Raw genomic sequence first — 18756 nt, 5'->3', positions numbered from 1 at the left:
ACTGTTCTGCAGGTCAAGGAACACCAGCGATGGAAGTCGTGTGCACGAAGACCGATTTCTGTGACTTCAAGCGACATTAACAGTCCCCTATGTAGTTGTTGGTACTGTTGGCCCAAACAGCGGTCATCCATGAGGCAGCTGAATTAACTCATATATCTGTGACCCGATTAAGGAGGGTCTTAATCAATAAAAAAAAAATCTATGTAAGATGTCATCATTGCACAGAAGGCATGAAAAGTCCAAGATAGGATTTTTTATATGAATCGATACAAAGTAACAGATATAACACGAAGTCCAGTAATCCAGAACATTGATGGTTCTTGTACTTCTGGCCAGTGATGGTCAGTTTCAGGTGGGGTTTTACTTTTTTTATGAAGCAAACCTTATTCATGCATTCAGCATCAATGCACAAGGCAGAAGTTCTACATCATTAACTGCATCCACTGTAAATAGAAAAGAAAACAAATTGTATTATATATATAATTATTACTTAATTAAAGAATTTAGCATTTGCTTGGTCATGATTTTATTCACTCGCCCATAGCAGTGCATTTCACATTTTGGCTTGGAAGTCTGGCCTCCTTAGACGGCTACCTGACAATTCACCTGCTCACTGCATTTAGATGCAACAATTATCGCTGCTGTATGGGAATGAATGATCCCTACTACGATTATTGATCCCCATAGAGTTTCATAGTTTGAGATCAGCATATCTGTGTTTACACAGAGAGACAAATGATAATTTTGCTTAATTGTCAGGTGATCGGCTTTATATATATATATAGTAGGGGATCGCTCTCTCACAGGGTCCACAGGGTGCTTTATTTTTTTTCTTCACTCAGTTAACGTTACTGGGTGATATGAGGTTCCAGCACCACAAAACACAAATACAAAACAAACACCTGCCCGTCTGGGCTCTACCTAATACACAGGTCTCCCTAACTCACCTCTGTTATGCCGATCAGTTGTATGTTTCTGGAGAAAAAGTAATTTTAACCCATATTCAACTGTGCAGTTAAGTGCACTGAGGGCGGATCCAAGCCACTGAGTGCACATGTGCTCCTCCTGCTTCCTCTGCCTTTGCTTCTTGATTGATAGCGCCAGATTCCTTCATAGTCATCTAACTTGGCCCTGGAGGAGCATGCGTGTACAGAGTGACGGTGCAGACGGATCACGGACCCATTCAAGTTGACAACGGCCGTGTGCATGAGGTCTAAAGGGAATATGTGCAGTGGAAAGGTGTGTGGACTGAAAGGTCCCACTGCCAAACCTACCAAATAAAAATCCAGCCCATAACACTAAACCAAACAGCTCCAACAACTATGCCTTACTGAAGCAACACCATTTCCAGACTTCATTTACCTCACCCAGCTGAGGTATCTGGGTGGGATATACACAACCTACCCGGTTATTACACATTACCACTATACAGTTTGAGCGAACCAGTTGGGACCAGAACAATAGTTAGTGCACCAATCAGTAATATCTACTCAGACCTGATAAAATGTGAAGTTGCATGTATTGCGCAAAAAATATGCGCATCATTAGTGCCGATTTGCGCAATTGCGAAAATAATGACTGGAGATTGGAGAATGGAGAATTTATTGCGAATATTATGCGAAAAATTAACAAAATATTGAATATTGCCTATGCCGCTCACCACTATCAAGGAGAGTGAGAATTCAATAAGGGACAGTCAGAAATCAATCAAGCTTATTGCCAAGGAGAGTGAAGGGAAAGGCTAGGATTGCAATAAGGATTGTGTGTGTTGTGTACAATAGAGAGAAGCAGCTGACAGACCAGGAGAGAGGAGACAGGACCCGTGGCTGTGCAACGGGTGCCTCCCCCCAGGGCCCTCTATATATTATGTGTGTCCCAGGTGTTAGGAATTGCCGATTAGTATAGTGCGGCCTAAAATGTCTCTATGTGTGTCACAGTGCTCCTACCTGGATAGGGCTGGATCCCAGGCTTTGGCTCCGAAGCAATAAATAGTGGGAATAATTGAGGGATAAAAGAATAACTTGATTCCAGACCTTGAGATGCAGTTCAATGGCAGCTTTACTTTGGTAAACGTTTCTCCAAAACGGTTTACAGGCTTTGTCTTGGTTCCAGCAGGCTTTAGCATGAAACTGGCAGGCAAACTCCACTCTGCTATATCTGTTTCTCTCAGAATCTGCTGTACTGACAGGCTGGCTGTATAACTCAGCTTCTTCTGTATGCTGCACTTCACTTTGTAGTCTGACTCTAGGTTATGCCAAGGAACTTTCCTCCTGGCTCCTGAGGCTTCAAGCTTTGGCCTCCATGGCCAGCAGAGCTTAGGGTGCTCTGGCTGGCGTGGGCACATCCAGCAGAGATGTGCCCCTGCACACCCTTCCCCTAGCAGGGGGTAAGCTAGACTAACTTCTAACTGGTCCCCACTCTTCCTGCAGGAAGTAGGACAAGCCCACTTCTCTCCAGAGTGGGGTTAGGATGGAATGGAAGGTCCCATTCTATCTAAGTACAGCTCTACCATATTTGCTGCCACCTGCTGGTAAACCAGGCACATTACATGAAATAAACAGTTGCATAACAATAATAGGAATGCACATTGTGGAGGACCTAGAATAATTGCATAAGATGACATGAGGTTAGACCAATAAAGACAATAGGAAGGTGCAGCAAGTGGTAACACCATTTGGGCGTGTTAGAGCTGTGCCTGATATCAGAAGTGCAGGTGCACCTCAAAAGCAGCTACCTGCAAGCAAACACTTTAATTTTGTTTCCCCGTTTTTTATTTTTTTGTGGGGTTCAATATAATCAAGCAGCATATATATAAATTTACCGTATTTCTCACCCTATAAGACACCCAAAGTGGGAGGAAAATGTCAGTGTGTCTTATGGGGCGTATACTCATTAGTACAGGAGGATCAGGAAGCGGTGAATGCTCTGTACTCACCGCTTCCTGGTCCTCTGCCGCTCGCTGTGCTATGACTGCACACAGCACTGTGACCAGTGGCGTATCTATCACGAGGCAAACAAGGCATTTGCCTAGGGCGGCACTTGCCAATGGGGCGGCAAAATGCCTTGTTTGCCCCTTGTCCCATCCGTCTTATATGCCGGTATACTCAGAAGATCCGATGGTATATTCTAACCCCCAGGCGTTCCCATGGTGACAAGGACGCTTGCCTGGGGGTTAGAATATACAGGGCCACGCCGGTCACAGGAGTACATTTATAAACTAATCAGTAACTTTAACTTTAATCATTGCTGATATCTTTACTTGGATACCTTATTCTGTCTTAGCTCCGGTAACAGCAGGCAGCTCCTCCCACTAGGCGGCGCAGGCGCGTCAGTGAGTGAGCGCCGCCCACACTGCCTGCTGTTACCGGAGCTAAGACAGAGTAAGGTATCCAAGTAAAGAGATCAGCAATGATTAAAGTTAAAGTTACTGATTCGTTTATAAATGTACTCCTGTGAGCGTCGGGGAGGGGGATCTGTGGATGTTACTGTTTAGGGGGGATCTGTGGATGTCACTGTTTAGGGGGGATCTGTGGATGTCACTGTTTAGGGGGGAGATCTGTGGATGGCACTGTTTAGGGGAGGGGGATCTGTGGATGGCACTGTTTAGGGGAGGGGGATCTGTTGATGGCACTATTTAGGGGAGGGGGATCTGTGGATGGCACTATTTAGGGGAGAGGGATCTGTGGATGGCACTGTTTAGGGGAGGGGGATCTGTGGATGGCACTGTTTAGGGGAGGGGGATCCGTGGATGGCACTGTTTAGGGGAGGGGGATCCGTGGATGGCACTGTTTAGGGGAGGGGGATCCGTGGATGGAACTGTTTAGGGGAGGGGGATCCGTGGATGGAACTGTTTAGGGGAGGGGGATCTGTGGATGGCACTGTTTAGGGGAGGGGTATCTGTGGATGGCACTGTTTAGGGGAGGGGGATCTGTGGATGGCACTGTTTAGGGGAGGGGGATCTGTGGATGGCACTGTTTAGGGGAGGGGGATCTGTGGATGGCACTGTTTAGGGGAGGGGTATCTGTGGATGGCACTGTTTATGGGAGGGGGATCTGTGGATGGCACTGTTTAGGGGAGGGGGATCTGTGGATGGCATTGTTTAGGGGAGGGGGATCTGTGGATGGCACTGTTTAGGGGGGATCTGTGGATGGCACTGTTTAGGGGGGATTTGTGGATGGCACATAGGAAGGGGTGGGGTTTAGAGAGAAAGGGGTTTGGCCTTGACAGGAAGGGGTGGGTAAAATTTATATTAGGGGGGTGCCCAAGTTTAGTCTCGCCTAGGGCAACACAAAACCAAGATACACCACTGACTGTGACCTCACGCTGTGCTCGTCAGGACACAGCACTGAGCATGGCAGGAAGAAGAAGAAAGCTGGATCCTAGGAGTGGTGGCGGCGTCTGGAGCAGGAGAGATAAGGAGAGTTTTTTTTTTTTATTTGCTCTGAGCAAGGGGGTCTTATATGAGGTCTGGGAGTCATTCACATTGGGGGTCTTATCTGAGGTCTGAGTGTGGGGGATCTTATTCATATTGGGGTTCTGATCTGAGGTCTGATTGGGGGTCATTCACATTGGGGTCTGAGCTGAGGTCTGATTGGGGGTCTGATCTGAGGTCTTATTGGTGTTTTATTAACATTGGGGTCTGAGCTGAGGTCTGATTGAGGATCTTATTAACATTGTTCATCAAAATACTAAGATATATCATCAATATTACTTGAGTCCTATTAATCTTCAGCAAAACTAGTTCAAACGACAGAAAGACCCTTAAAAACTCAATCTTTATTAAAGTCACCTAAAAAGACCTAAGAGTGCAGGTCAACATGTGCAGCTACATCAGCCCTGGTCAGTAAATAGATTTCCGATTGGAAATATATAGCAAAAGATGAAAGATAATGACTAGTTAGTGATAGTGAGGTTAGTAATGAAGAGGATACACTATTAAGGGATATCTTTCCCCATAGAGACCCTATTAACCCCTTAGAACGGAGATGTCTCCTGATGTCATCTTTCATCTGTTGCTATATATTTCTTATTAACATTGGGCGACTTATTGGGGCTCTGAGCTGAGGTCTGATTAACTTTGGGATTCTGATTTGTAGGAATTGGTAGGATCTGCAGTCTAATGAAAAAAATTTTTTTTTTTCTCCTCCTCTAAAACGTAGGTGCGTCTTATGGGCCAGTGCGCATCATAAGGCGAAAAATACGGTATACTTGATTACTGCAGCATAACCGACTGTGTGGCAGCAATTTACCTGTGTGTGTTAAGTTGAAATTGAGTCAAGCCTCAGTCGTCCGTTTATGTATTTTCAGTTTCCGCATGGTCGCAATTAAATTTTTTGGGGGTGCTTTAATTTAATTAAGCAGCATATATACGTTATTACTGCTGCAATACCCATGGTGTGGCAGAAATCTACCTGTGTGTTAAGTTGAAATTGAGCGTCAAGCCTCAGTCGTCTTTTTACGTATTTTCAGTTTCCACACGGTTGGAATAATTTTTTTTATTTTTATTGTGAAATGTAATTTAATCAGCATACGTGATTACTACACCATTAGACAGGGCAGCACACAAAAGGGTCTGTAAGTGATTACGAATTTAGTCCAAATCTATTTCCCTATTTCACATGTCTTTTTTTTCGAGGTTGTTGATTATATTCAAACTAGCGGCATAAATACATGATTACTACACTAACAGACACGGTAGCACACAAAATTATCTGGGAGTGATAACAAATTTAGGCCCATATCCGTTTCCTTTTATTTACACGTTTTTAATCAAATTTATTTTTTTGGGGGCGTGTTAATTATATTCAAACTATCAGCATGTACTGTACATGTGTTTACTACATCAAGACACAGGGTAGTGCACAACATATTAGGGCCAAAAATGTCTGGGTTACGGAAGGGTTCCAAACGAAAGACACAGAGCCAGAATGTGGGTAGTAGCAGCACCAACTATCTGGCCAGAAGTAGTAGTAGTAGGCTGAAGTTGTTCCTGGCTTTGGAAAGGCGTAACATTATAGTTGAGGAGAAAGAGGATGAGATTGTGGACTGGATGGCTCACTCCCCTTAGTTGCAGCAGGATGCAGTGGAGGTGACTTCAGAGTCTGACACCATGCTGTGGAGCCAGGGGTTACAGCATTCCTCCTTCTCTTCCTCCTTGCAGCCCCTAAGAAGACTTTCACTGGAGTCCTCCAAGTCTTTACTGCCCATTCCCACAGGGGCGCCTTCCTTTTTCCTAGGAAGTGGCAAGGAAACCTCACCACACCCTATGGCAGATAGTCAAGAGAGTCTCCCTTTTGACAACTTGTGTGAGAGAAGTTGTTCTGCCCTGAAGAAGAGGTGGAGGAGGAGGCTGCAGACCCCAGGCATAATCGTGTTGGTGGTAGTGGTAGTAGTGGCCCCTGTAGCTGCGCTTTTGGCGTTGGGGGCAGCGACAGTGACAGTCAGGGAAGAGCAGCGGAGGGGGGCCAAAGAACCCACCATATCCCACAGTCTGATAGAAGCGAAGGGGAGGGTGAGTACTCCGATGACAATTGTGTGCTGGATAGGACCTGAGAGCTGGATCAGGGTGCTGAGGAGGAGGAAACTTCAGAGGAGGAGGCTGATTGCGCAGCAATGAAGAGCAGAGGCCACGTACCTCCCAAAGAACAGCCAGGGCAACGTCTGGTTTGGGATCTGCTGATGCAGTGGTTGGGTTAGGCCCAAAACGTGCCAGAGCTAAGCCCAGCTTGGTTGCCTCTACCCCTGCACATGTAGCTCCCGTCTGGCAGTTTTTCTCCATGCTGCCGGAAGACAAAAGCATTGCCTTGTGCAAGCTGTGCAAGAGCAAAATAAAACGTGGGCAGGCAAACACAAACGTAGGCACCACAACTCTATTAAACCACATTATGCAGAATCATCCCATCCCGTGGGAAAACAGAGTTGGCAGCCAGCCACGGCTGCAGGAGTTCCCTCCTTCTCCCAGTTCAGCTTGCGGCAGGCAGGCCGTATCCACGGGCAGTACAGTGTCTTTCACATCATCATCATCCTTTTCTGCTTCCCTGCTCAGACTCCTCCTTCTCTGCTCCATCTTGAGTCATTGATAACGGAATGCGTGGCCAGTAAACAACTCTGCCTCCAGCAATCAGATGGTGCACAAGCTTAATTCCCACCTGGCCAGGTTGCTGGCGGTGCAGGTTCTGCCGTACCATTTAGTTGAGTCTGCTACTTTTAGGGAGCTAATGGCGTGTGCTCAGCTTCGCTGGAAGATTCCTATCCGGCATTATTTCTCCCAAAAAGCTATCCCTGCCTTGTACTCTCACATGGCGGACAACGTGGCCCACTCCCTGTGATTCTCGCTGTGCGGCATGGTTCACGTCACGGTGGACATCTGGAGCAGCTCTTATGGGCAAGGGCACTACATTTTTTTTCATGGCCCACTGGGTCAATGTTTTTTTCAGCAGCGGTGAGGCAGCACCCTGGCAATGGGGCCAGGTCCTTTTGACCTCCCCCACGATTGTGTCGGCCTAGCTCCCACACCAGGCACTTATGTGCCTCCTCCTCTATGGACACATCCCTGTACCCAACAGCAACTGGTCACAGGGTGGCTCGCACTACCTCTCCTTCCTATCATATGTGTCAGGTCAAATGTTGCCACACCATGTTGGTGCTGACCGGCCTGGGAGAGAGTAGCCACACGGGCGAGCAGTTGCTCGAGTAGATCAAGCAGCAAACATCCCGCTGGCTGTCACCCAGCTGACTCTAACTGGGCAACAGGTCAGCGACAATGGGCGTAACATCCTGGCTGCCCTGATCCTGGGCGAAATAACACATGCACCCTGAATGGCGCACGTCATCAACCTAGTGGTGCAGAGCTTTCTAAATAAGTACACTGGCTTGTGCAAGGTGCTGGTAAAGTCCAGAAGATTGTCCCAGTACTTCAGCCACTCCTATGTGGCGAAGAACGCTTTCCTGGACCTGCAGTGGCAGAACGGCCTGCCGCTACACTGCCTAATCCACAACATGCCAACTCACTGGAATTCAGCATTGCACATGAATGACTCAGCAGAATGACTCAGCAGCAGGGAGCATGTGTTGCTTCTAGCTAAGGCAGTGACAGCTCATCCCAGACGTCTGTCGGGTGGTGAAGCCCTTCGAAGATGCCATAAAGTTCGTCAGCAGGGACAACTGTGGCATGAACAACGTCATCCCCCTCATATTTATCTTAGAACAGACGCTGACGCTCATGCAGCAGGAGACTACGGAGGAAGAAGTGGAGCTAACGCATCTTGCTGTCCACCATATAGCTGTTGGGGACACACAAAAGAAATCTTACATGGAGGAGGAGGATGACAAAGATGAGGAGCTGCCACTGAAAGAGGAGGAGAAGGAGTTGAAGGTGGAGGAGCAAGAGGACATTAATTAGGATGGTCGGCCAAGACAGCCAATGGTCTCAGTGGGGGGTCATCCAATAGTCTCAGGCAGCAGCTTCAGGGGAACCCTGACTTTCCTCCCACAGTCATTCACCAATAGCAGGAGGGCAGAGAAGGTCCTCATGCAGCCACTTCTGGCTGTAAGAAGGGATGGGATTCTGCACACTTCTCTCCTCCTTCCATTTCTTCTTACTTGCCAACAGCACAAGATACACCAAGGTGCTCAAGTCCAGCGCTAGCAGGCATTAGTCCAAACCTACAGATCTGGTGAAGGCCCCTACATTCTCTGTAGTGGTGGAGGCCCCGGGCGTCAGCCCCTGGTGCCCTCCATTTAATCCAGCCCTGAGCATCATTATCATGGAGGAGTGTGATGTATACAATGTAATACTTCTGCAATTAGCTATAAGTACTATTAAGCATTATTATTATTATCATTATTTCTATTATTACTATTAACCACTTCATTACCGGAGTGTTTATCCCCCTTCCTTACCAGGCCAGTTTTTCAGTTTCTAACTTTAATTCATTTCTAAGCCAAACGACATGTATTTCATATTATTTTTCTCGGGACACCTTAAACCTTTCTTTAGTGCCATTAGATGATGGATATAATATAAAAAAATATATATTTAACCGCTTCACGTCCGCCCATAGGATATAAACGTCCTATGGGTGGACGTCTATTTCTGACAGCACGTTTTAAAACGTCCTTTCAGAAATAGCAGCTGCACGCTAATCGTGCAGCTGCTGATCGGGTTGCCTGCTGTCAGTGACAGCAGGGCAACCCTAAGACAAGGCAGGGACAGTGCCCAGGTGTCCCTGCCTTCTAGATCGCTGCAGACACATCGCTCACCGAGCGCTGTGTATGCAGAGCAGGAAGCGCTGTGCGCTTCCTGTTCCGGCCCGGCGGTCATGTGACCGCCGGGCCCGGAGAGTGCAGGGGCTGTGTGAGGTCTCTCAGAGACCTCGATCAGCCCTGCTCTGAGGCTGTACAGCGCAGGATTGCTGCTGTACAGCCTCTCTAGGGGTGCATTTGTCCTGTAACTGGGGCTACTATGTCAGCCCCAGTTACAGGAGAAATCAACTGTGAAAAAAAAAAGAAAAAGTGAAGCAAATGTCCCCCAGAGGTCTTGTATGACCTTATGGGGGACGAAAAGTGTAAAATAAAAAAAATAAAAATAAAAGGTTGAAAATAAAAAAATTAAAAAAAGCTTCACATGTAAAAAAAAAAAAGTCCCCAAGTAAGGAATGAAAAAAAAAAGTTAAAAATAGAAAAAATAAAAAAAAAGTATACATATTAGGTATTGCCGCGTCCGTAAAAACCAGCTCTATAAAAATATCACATGACCTAACCCCTCGGGTGAACACCGTAAAAAAAAAAAAAAACTGTGTCAAAACAAGCAATTTTTGTCACCTTGCATCACAAAAGGTGCAACACCAAGTGATCAAAAACGCGTATGTCCCACAAAATAGTACCAATAAAACCGTCACCTCATCCCGCAAAAAATGAGCCCCTACATAAGAAAATCTCTCAAAAAATAAAAAAACTATAGCTCTTAGAACATGGAGACACTAAAACATCATTTTTTTGGTTTCAAAAATGCTATTATTGTGTTAAAGTGAAACAAATAAAAAAAAGTATACATATTAGGTATTGCCGCGTCCGTAAAAACCAGCTCTATAAAAATATCACATGACCTAACCCCTCGGGTGAACACCGTAAAAAAACTAAAAAAAAAACTGTGTCAAAACAAGCAATTTTTGTCACCTTGCATCACAAAAGGTGCAACACCAAGTGATCAAAAATGCGTATGTCCCACAAAATAGTACCAATAAAACCGTCACCTCATCCCGCAAAAAATGAGCCCCTACATAAGAAAATCTCTCAAAAAATAAAAAAAACTATAGCTCTCAGAACATGGACACATTAAAACGTAATTTTTTTGTTTCAAAAATGCTATTATTGTGTAAAACTTTAATAAATGAGAAAAAGTATACATATTAGGTATCGCCACGTCCGTAACAATCTGCTCTATAAAAATGTCACTTGACTGAACCCCTCAGAGGAACGCTGTAAAAATAAATAAATAGAAACTGTGCTAAAACAACCAATTTTTTGGTCACCTTGCCCCATAAAGTGTTATAATGAATGATCAAAAAATCATATGTACCCAAAAATAGTACTAATAAAACTGGCACCTTATCCCCTAGTTTCCAAAATGGGGCCACTTTTTGGGAGTTTCTACTGTAAGGGTGCATCAGGGGGCTTCAAATGGGACATGGCATCTAAAAACCATGTGGAGTTCCTTTTCTTCTGCGCCCTGCCGTGTGCCCATACAGCAGTTTATGACCACATGTGGGGTGTTTCTGTAAACCGCAGAATCTGGGTAATAAATATTGAGTTTTGTTTGGCTGTTAACCATCGATGTGTTAAAGAAAAAAATTGATTAAAATGGAAAATCTGCCAAAAAAGTGAAATTTAAAAATTTGATCTCCATTTTCCTTTATTCTTGTGGAACGCCTAAAGGGTTAACAAAGTTTGTAAAATCGGTTTTGAATACCTTGAGGGGTGTAGTTTCTACAATGGGGTCATTTATGGGGGTATCCACTATGTAGGCCCCACAAAGTGACTTCAGACCTAAACTGGTCCTTATAAAGTGGGTTTTGGCAATTTTCTTATAAATTTGAAGAATTGCTTCTAAACTTCTAAGCCTTCTAACGTCCTAAAAAAATAAAATGACATTTCCAAAATGATGCCAACATAAAGTAGACATATGGGGAATGTTAAGTAATAAATATTTTATGAGGTATCACTTTCTGTTTTAAAAGCAGAGAAATTGAAATTTAGAAAATTGCGAATTTTTTAAATTTTTGGGTAAATTTGGGATTTTTTTCATAAATAAAGGTAAAATATTTTGACTCAAATTTATGATTATCATGAAGTACAATGTGTCACGAGAAAACAATCTCTGAATGACTTGGATAAATAAAGGCGTTCCAAAGTTATTACCACATAAAGTGAGATATGTCAGTTTTGCAAAATTTGGCCTGGTCAGGAAGGGGGCAAATGGCCCAGATGGGAAGTGGTTAAGGAAGAACTGTGAAAATTAGGAAAAAAAAAAAAAATTTTTCCTTTCTTATCAATTTTTTTCTTACTACCGTATTACAAAAGGTTTCAAGACAAAACATTTCTAAAACCATTCCCGTACGACGCTTGCACCCTGAAAATGGACGCTATTTATGTAATTTATCTACTGGCTGGGCCCTCCGCAAGACTTCATAAGACTGCAGCGCATTTTGGATTTTGGTGGCCTATTTTTCTATTGCTGGCTCTATAGTACCGTACTGCCAGAAAAATCATGTACAGCGCCAAAACGCTACAAGCCCCTTTAAAGTGACTTTTTTTTTTTTTTTTTTTATGTTATTCATCTTGGGGAAATTTGGACATTTTAAGGATTTTTTTTATTATTTATTTATTTATTATTTACTTTTTTTTTTAAAGTGAATTAACCCCTTTCTGCCACATTTCATTTTAAAGCAGGTGGCGCTCTTACATAAGAAAAAGCTCTCCCTGGCGGCTTTCAGCTTCTTCAATGTAATACACGCTTGTAGCAGAGTGCTACAAGCGTGTATTACTGCCTGACCGCTCCGCGCTGGCCATGGCACACCTCCCTGTGACCGCAGCTGTCTGATGACACCGGCGGCCGGCAGATCGCGATGTAACCCGACGCTTTTATACGTCAGGTTACAGATAAGAGCCTACCGCAGCGATGTAGAAAGTCGTGCGGCGGTAGGCAAGTGGTTAAGGTTATTATTTGATATATAATATATGATATTTTAGTGTATAGGTCACCATGCAGCCTGGACTCTTGTCAGACTCCGACACGGCTTCCAAACTCCTACAGAAGGTGATTTATGGGTCACTTCCTCTTTAATTCGGTCTGCCCTGTTTATGACACGCCTGGAATTCATTCTTTGAATCACTCACCTTCTCGAAATGAATGTACGCTCCTTTACCATCAGTGGACAGCGTGTCAAAAGTTTCTGAAATCATGGAAAAGAAACAGTTAATTAATGTTCCATGGCGTCCGAGGCTGTCTGTCTGTGCCGCCCAGAAACTGAGCAGACCTCTAACCAGCAGGGGGCGCAATTTTCCAAAAACAGGCCAGAATACTAATTGCTCTAATTTTATAATCGATTTGCTCATCTCTAGGGACAGCCCCTTTAATACTATATAATATAGTTTATAGAATTATATAAAATTAAGGATGATGGTTTAGGATGGGGGTCTTGGTCAGGAAAGTCCTATAATTAATCCTATCCTAAAATTATAATTTAATTTTCTTGAGGTAGGTCCAGAATTTCATATAGGGTGTGAAACAATGTTTTTCGGATACAGAGTTCCAAATCCCCTCCTCGCAGCTTACCAAAAATACCTTTAAAGACTAAGTACACATTTTGGAGGCAATTTTTGTTTATGATTGCATTTTACTCATCTTTGGCTAAAAATCATATTTTCAATAGGCCTTTATTAAAAATATTGAGCCATTCTGTCACAAAGAGTTAAGTGTTTTTTTTAACTGTGTGACTGGTACTTTCGCTTTTACATTCTGCCGGTCATCTAATAACCCTTATCTCTAAACTACTGAGAGGTCATAAACACTTATTTAAGCCACATTCTTATCAGTAAGATAAGAACTGAGCTATAATGAGTGTTTATAAGGTCAGAGAGCAGAGATAAGGAGTCTGTAAACTCCCAAGATGACGGAAAAGACAGAAAATCCAGAGGCAGCTACTACAGCATCTCAGCTCTGTACAGAGAAAAGGATTTCATATTTTTATTAAAGACCAATTGAAAAAAATATTTTTAGCTCAAAATAAGTACAATGCAATAATTAAAAAAAAATGCCCCCAAAGGTGTACATAGCCTTTAAGTGTCTTCTTACTTTTTATGCAAAATAGCTGTTTGCCACATCTATATGGTGCTAAGTGATAATGTTATTTTGGCACTATATGGCAATATTATTTGGGCACTATATGACAAATCAAATAGTTGCACCCAAAGCATTCCTCCTTCCATCTTAACTGACATCCATGAGGACCCCTAATTTCGCTGTGTTTATAGGGTGGCGGTCTATAATGCCACGCGGGTTCCGTACTTACTCAGAGCGCCCTTCAGTCGCATCATACAGATAAGGTAGTCGATAAAGCTCAATTTCCCTTCGGCGTCTGAATATCGAGCAAAAAGCTGTTGTAGGTGATCGTTGTGGACATTGAACCCTAAATAAAAGAAGAGAACAAGTATTCAAAGAGCCGTCATGGACAGCGCTGTGAAGAGTAAATCTGGGGGACATTTCCTAATGGTGATGACAGTAAATTCGGTGATTTTGACCATGCCATTTATACAATACTAGCAGAAGGACTCGGCTTCGCATGGGTATATTTCATCTATTTCATCTAATGTTTGTGCGTCGTTAAAAGATATCAACAGTATCCACTATAACAGTGACATCTACAGCACACCTCCCCTTAACAGTGACATCCACAGCCCCCATCCCTTAACACTGACCCCCCCACCCCTTAACACTGACCCCTCCCCCAGCAGTGCCCCAGTTCCTTAAAATGGGACCTCCACAGCAGCCCACCCACTTAATTTTGACCTTCAGTGCAGCCTGCCCCTTTAACAGTGAGTTCCACACCCTTGACAGTGACCTCCTCACGGGCCCGCCTCTTAAGTGACCTCCATAGCACCTGCCCCTTAACACTGACCATAGATTACAGTCCCCTTAACTGACCTGCACCATTCCCAGCCCCCTTAACAGAGACCTCCACAGCGACTGCCTCTTTAACAATGACTGCCACATTACCCGACTGCCTTAACAGTGACCTCACAGTACCCCGCTGCCCCATAACAGTGACCTCACAGTACCCCGCTGCCCCATAACAGTGACCTCCACAGTGCCCGCCCCTTTACCAGTGACCTCTACAGCAGCCTGCCCACTTAACAGTAACATCCACAGCACACTCCCCTTTAAGAGTGACCTCCACAGCGGCCTCCCCTTTATTAGTGACCTCCACAGTACCCTGTCTCGTTAACAGTGATTTCCACAATAATCCGCCCCCTTAACAGTGACCTCCACAGAGCTCCATTCTCTTAAAATGTGACCTCCACAACACCCTGCCCCCTTAACAGTGACCTCAACAGCACCCCGTCCCTTAACACTGACCTCCATAGCGGACTGTCCCCTTAACTGTGACCTCCACCATTCCCTGCCCCCTTAACAGAGACCTCCACAGCGCCATCCCCTTTAACAGTGACCTCCACAGCATCCCGCTCACTTAACAGTGACCTCCACAGCAACCCGCTCACTTAACAGTGACCTTCACAGCGGCCGCCCCTTTATTAGTGACCTCCACAGTACCCCATCTCCTTAACAGTGATTTCCACAACACAACACCCCCTTAACAGTGGCCTCTACAGAAATTTTCCCCTTAATACTGACCTCCATAGCAGACCGTCCCCTTAACTGTGATATTCACAGCAGCCTGCCCCTAGGGTGGCCAGAGGTCCAGATTTAGGCTGGACCGTCCGGCTTTCAGACTTCCTGTCCTCCGTTCGGTGCAGAGCCTGGACGGACACAGGGATGGCCTTTTGAACAGCTCACTCTCAGACAGCAGCACTGTTCTGTCTGAGCGTGAGCTGCTGGGAGAAAGTCACCCCCCACCCCTGCAGCTGACAGAAGTTGATTTTTACCTTCATTTTTTCAATCCCCGTCGGCTACGGAGTGGGAGGGGGCGTTTACTATCGGTGTCGGGGGCGTGGTTTAGCAGGACCTGGGGGCGGAGTTTTTAAGTCCGTCTTTTGAGGGTGGCTGAATGGCCACCCTACCTGCCCTCATAACTGTGACCTACAGCACTCCGCTCCCTTAACGGTGTCATCCACAGTGCCCTTCCTCTTTAAAGCTGACCTACAGCAGTCAAGAAAAATGACTGGGTTGTTATGGAAACCTGGTGTACAGGGAGTGCAGAATTATTAGGCAAGTTGTATTTTTGAGGATTAATTTTATTATTGAACAACAACCATGTTCTCAATGAACCCAAAAAAACTCATTAATATCAAAGCTGAATATTTTTGGAAGTAGTTTTTAGTTTGTTTTTAGTTTTAGCTATTTTAGGGGGATATCTGTGTGTGCAGGTGACTATTACTGTGCATAATTATTAGGCAACTTAACAAAAAACTAATATATACCCATTTCAATTATTTATTTTTACCAGTGAAACCAATATAACATCTCAACATTCACAAATATACATTTCTGACATTCAAAAACAAAACAAAAACAAATCAGTGACCAATATAGCCACCTTTCTTTGCAAGGACACTCAAAAGCCTGCCATCCATGGATTCTGTCAGTGTTTTGATCTGTTCACCATCAACATTGCGTGCAGCAGCAACCACAGCCTCCCAGACACTGTTCAGAGAGGTGTACTGTTTTCCCTCCTTGTAAATCTCACATTTGATGATGGACCACAGGTTCTCAATGGGGTTCAGATCAGGTGAACAAGGAGGCCATGTCATTAGATTTTCTTCTTTTATACCCTTTCTTGCCAGCCACGCTGTGGAGTACTTGGACGCGTGTGATGGAGCATTGTCCTGCATGAAAATCATGTTTTTCTTGAAGGATGCAAACTTCTTCCTGTACCACTGCTTGAAGAAGGTGTCTTCCAGAAACTGGCAGTAGGACTGGTAGTTGAGCTTGACTCCATCCTCAACCCGAAAAGGCCCCACAAGCTCATCTTTGATGATACCAGTCCAAACCAGTACTCCACCTCCACCTTGCTGGCATCTGAGTCGGACTGGAGCTCTCTGCCCTTTACCAATCCAGCCACGGGCCCATCCATCTGGCCCATCAAGACTCACTCTCATTTCATCAGTCCATAAAACCTTAGAAAAAACTGTCTTGAGATATTTCTTGGCCCAGTCTTGACGTTTCAGCTTGTGTGTCTTGTTCAGTGGTGGTCGTCTTTCAGCCTTTCTTACCTTGGCCATGTCTCTGAGTATTGCACACCTTGTGCTTTTGGGCACTCCAGTGATGTTGCAGCTCTGAAATATGGCCAAACTGGTGGCAAGTGGCATCTTGGCAGCTGCACGCTTGACTTTTCTCAGTTCATGGGCAGTTATTTTGCGCCTTGGTTTTTCCACACGCTTCTTGCGACCCTGTTGACTATTTTGAATGAAACGCTTGATTGTTCGATGATCACGCTTCAGAAGCTTTGCAATTTTAAGAGTGCTGCATCCCTCTGCAAGATATCTCACTATTTTTGACTTTTCTGAGCCTGTCAAGTCCTTCTTTTGACCCATTTTGCCAAAGGAAAGGAAGTTGCCTAATAATTATGCACACCTAATATAGTGTGTTGATGTCATTAGACCACACCCCTTCTCATTACAGAGATGCACATCACCTAATATGCTTAATTGGTAGTAGGCTTTCGAGCCTATACAGCTTGGAGTAAGACAACATGCATAAAGAGGATGATGTGGTCAAAATACTCATTTGCCTAATAATTCTGCACTCCCTGTAAAACTGTGTGTATGTGGAGACTAAGGGCCTGGAAGCTTCTATTGGCTGATAAGGGACATGTGACCGTGATTATGGCAGTTGGGATATTGTCACGACCATGGTAATGGTCGTGACTCCTGTATCCGCATGCTGTTGCCTGCGGTTTGGTTTGGTTGTTCAACCACAGGTGAGGGCCGCTAGTATGTTGCCTCACTTGTGGTTGCCGCTGGCAACATGTAGTTAATTCGCAGTTTAGCAGCCTGAGCTGGTGCTGGGCAGCTTGCTGCAATGTGCATGCGGTTGCACCTGGCAACCTATCTTTGTTAGGTGTGTCTTTTGTATGTCTGGTGTGCACAGGGTTTTAGTTATGTGTGCACTTTCTCCTTTAAGTGTCTGTCTTCCCTTCCCTGGTGTGAGAAGGGTTAATTCCCTTCTGTGTGTGTGAACACTGGGTGTGTCTGTGTGGGTGTGGCCACTTTGGGCTATATAGCCTCAGTTGAGACCTGATGTCTGAGGGGTACTCCAGCCTTGTTTGTAAGCTGGAGGCACTCTCCTGGTCCCTTATACCATCTGCCAGTGAGGGCCACCCTTGTGGTCATAAATGTTGTGATGTTAAGTTTATGTTTATGTGGTGTCTGTGATTAGTGCAGCTATGGTTCTGGCTTCCTGTGTGTTTATGTGTGCTGTGTCCTTTGATGTCTGAGTGTGGACTTCAGCACTTGTGTCCAGGGATCCAGTCAGTGTGTCTGTGGCAGGTAGGGGTGGAAGTCTTTCACTCTCCTGCCATATCCATAGTCTGTTTATGTTTATATCCCCTGGCAGCTCGGCCAGTCTAGACTCCTGTTTCTCCGCATCCAGGAGGAACAGGTGGTCTACCCAGCTCCTAGTTCAGGGATCTGCGGAGGGTTAGTAGGGATCCGAGGTTCCTGAGCATGAGCCCTCCTACCTTCGAGGTCGGCTCATGCAGCTAGGAGTCAGGGTCAGATTAGGGAAGCTCTAGGAGGTGACCTGCTCCCTAATTCTGTGGTCCTGGCCGAGCAGCGACTTGCATCTCGTGGAATCGCACGGCTGAGGGTTTTCCCCATCCTCAGCTATGACAGATATGAGGAGAAAGACCTGCAGGCTTCTATTGGCTAATGTAGGTCATGTGATGTGCCATATTTGCATTTTTTGGGGAATATCTCAGGAACGGTACGTCCGAGAGAGCTGAGACCCTGTCTAAAACCTTCCCGGACACCTGATGTACCTGTGTGCCAAATTTTGTGATTGTAAATGCAATGGTGCGGATTCCTTTAGCGGACATATACACATACACTTAGCTTTATATATTAGACTAGCAGAAGGACCCGGCTTTGCACGGGTATATTTAATCTATTTCATTTAATGTTTGTGTGTAGTTAAAAGATATCGACAGTATCCCCCATAACAGTGACCTCTACAGCACCCTGCCCCTTAACACTGGCCCCCTCACAGTGCCCCACCTTCTTAAAATGGGACCTCAACAGCTGCCCATCCCCTTAACTTTGACCTTCACGTCAGCCCGCCCCTTTAACAGTGAGTTTCACAGCAATTGTGCACTATGTGTCATGAGACTTCTTGTCATGCGACACATGTCGTCGTGTAGCCCTATCCTAAAGCTGACCTACAGCAGCGAAGAAACATGGCTGGGTTGTTATGGAAACCTGGAGTACAAAGAAAACAGTGGTATGTGAAGAAACTAAAGACTGCTTTATGCATAATGCTGCTGCAGCAGTAACATATGCTAAAATTGATTTTTTGACGGTTAC

At 44.9% G+C, this 18756-nt stretch overlaps 1 protein-coding gene across 1 annotated transcript in view; it reads right to left on the bottom strand.

Annotated features, from left to right (window-relative positions):
* Positions 1-207: 207 nt before the first annotated feature.
* The window catches only part of LOC120997543 (calpain-13-like), an 83776-nt gene continuing 65227 nt past the window's right edge, over positions 208-18756 (bottom strand). The window contains exons 21-23 of the mRNA XM_040427634.1: positions 13572-13688; positions 12397-12452; positions 208-443 (exon numbers count right to left, since the gene is read on the bottom strand). Of these exons, the coding sequence (XP_040283568.1) occupies positions 423-443; positions 12397-12452; positions 13572-13688 (194 nt within the window). The 3' untranslated portion in view covers positions 208-422. The remainder of the gene's footprint in view (positions 444-12396; positions 12453-13571; positions 13689-18756) is intronic.

Source organism: Bufo bufo, chromosome 4 (genome assembly GCF_905171765.1).
Source record: "Bufo bufo chromosome 4, aBufBuf1.1, whole genome shotgun sequence".
NCBI lineage: Eukaryota > Metazoa > Chordata > Amphibia > Anura > Bufonidae > Bufo > Bufo bufo.
This window is presented reverse-complemented; position numbering and strand designations above follow the sequence as displayed.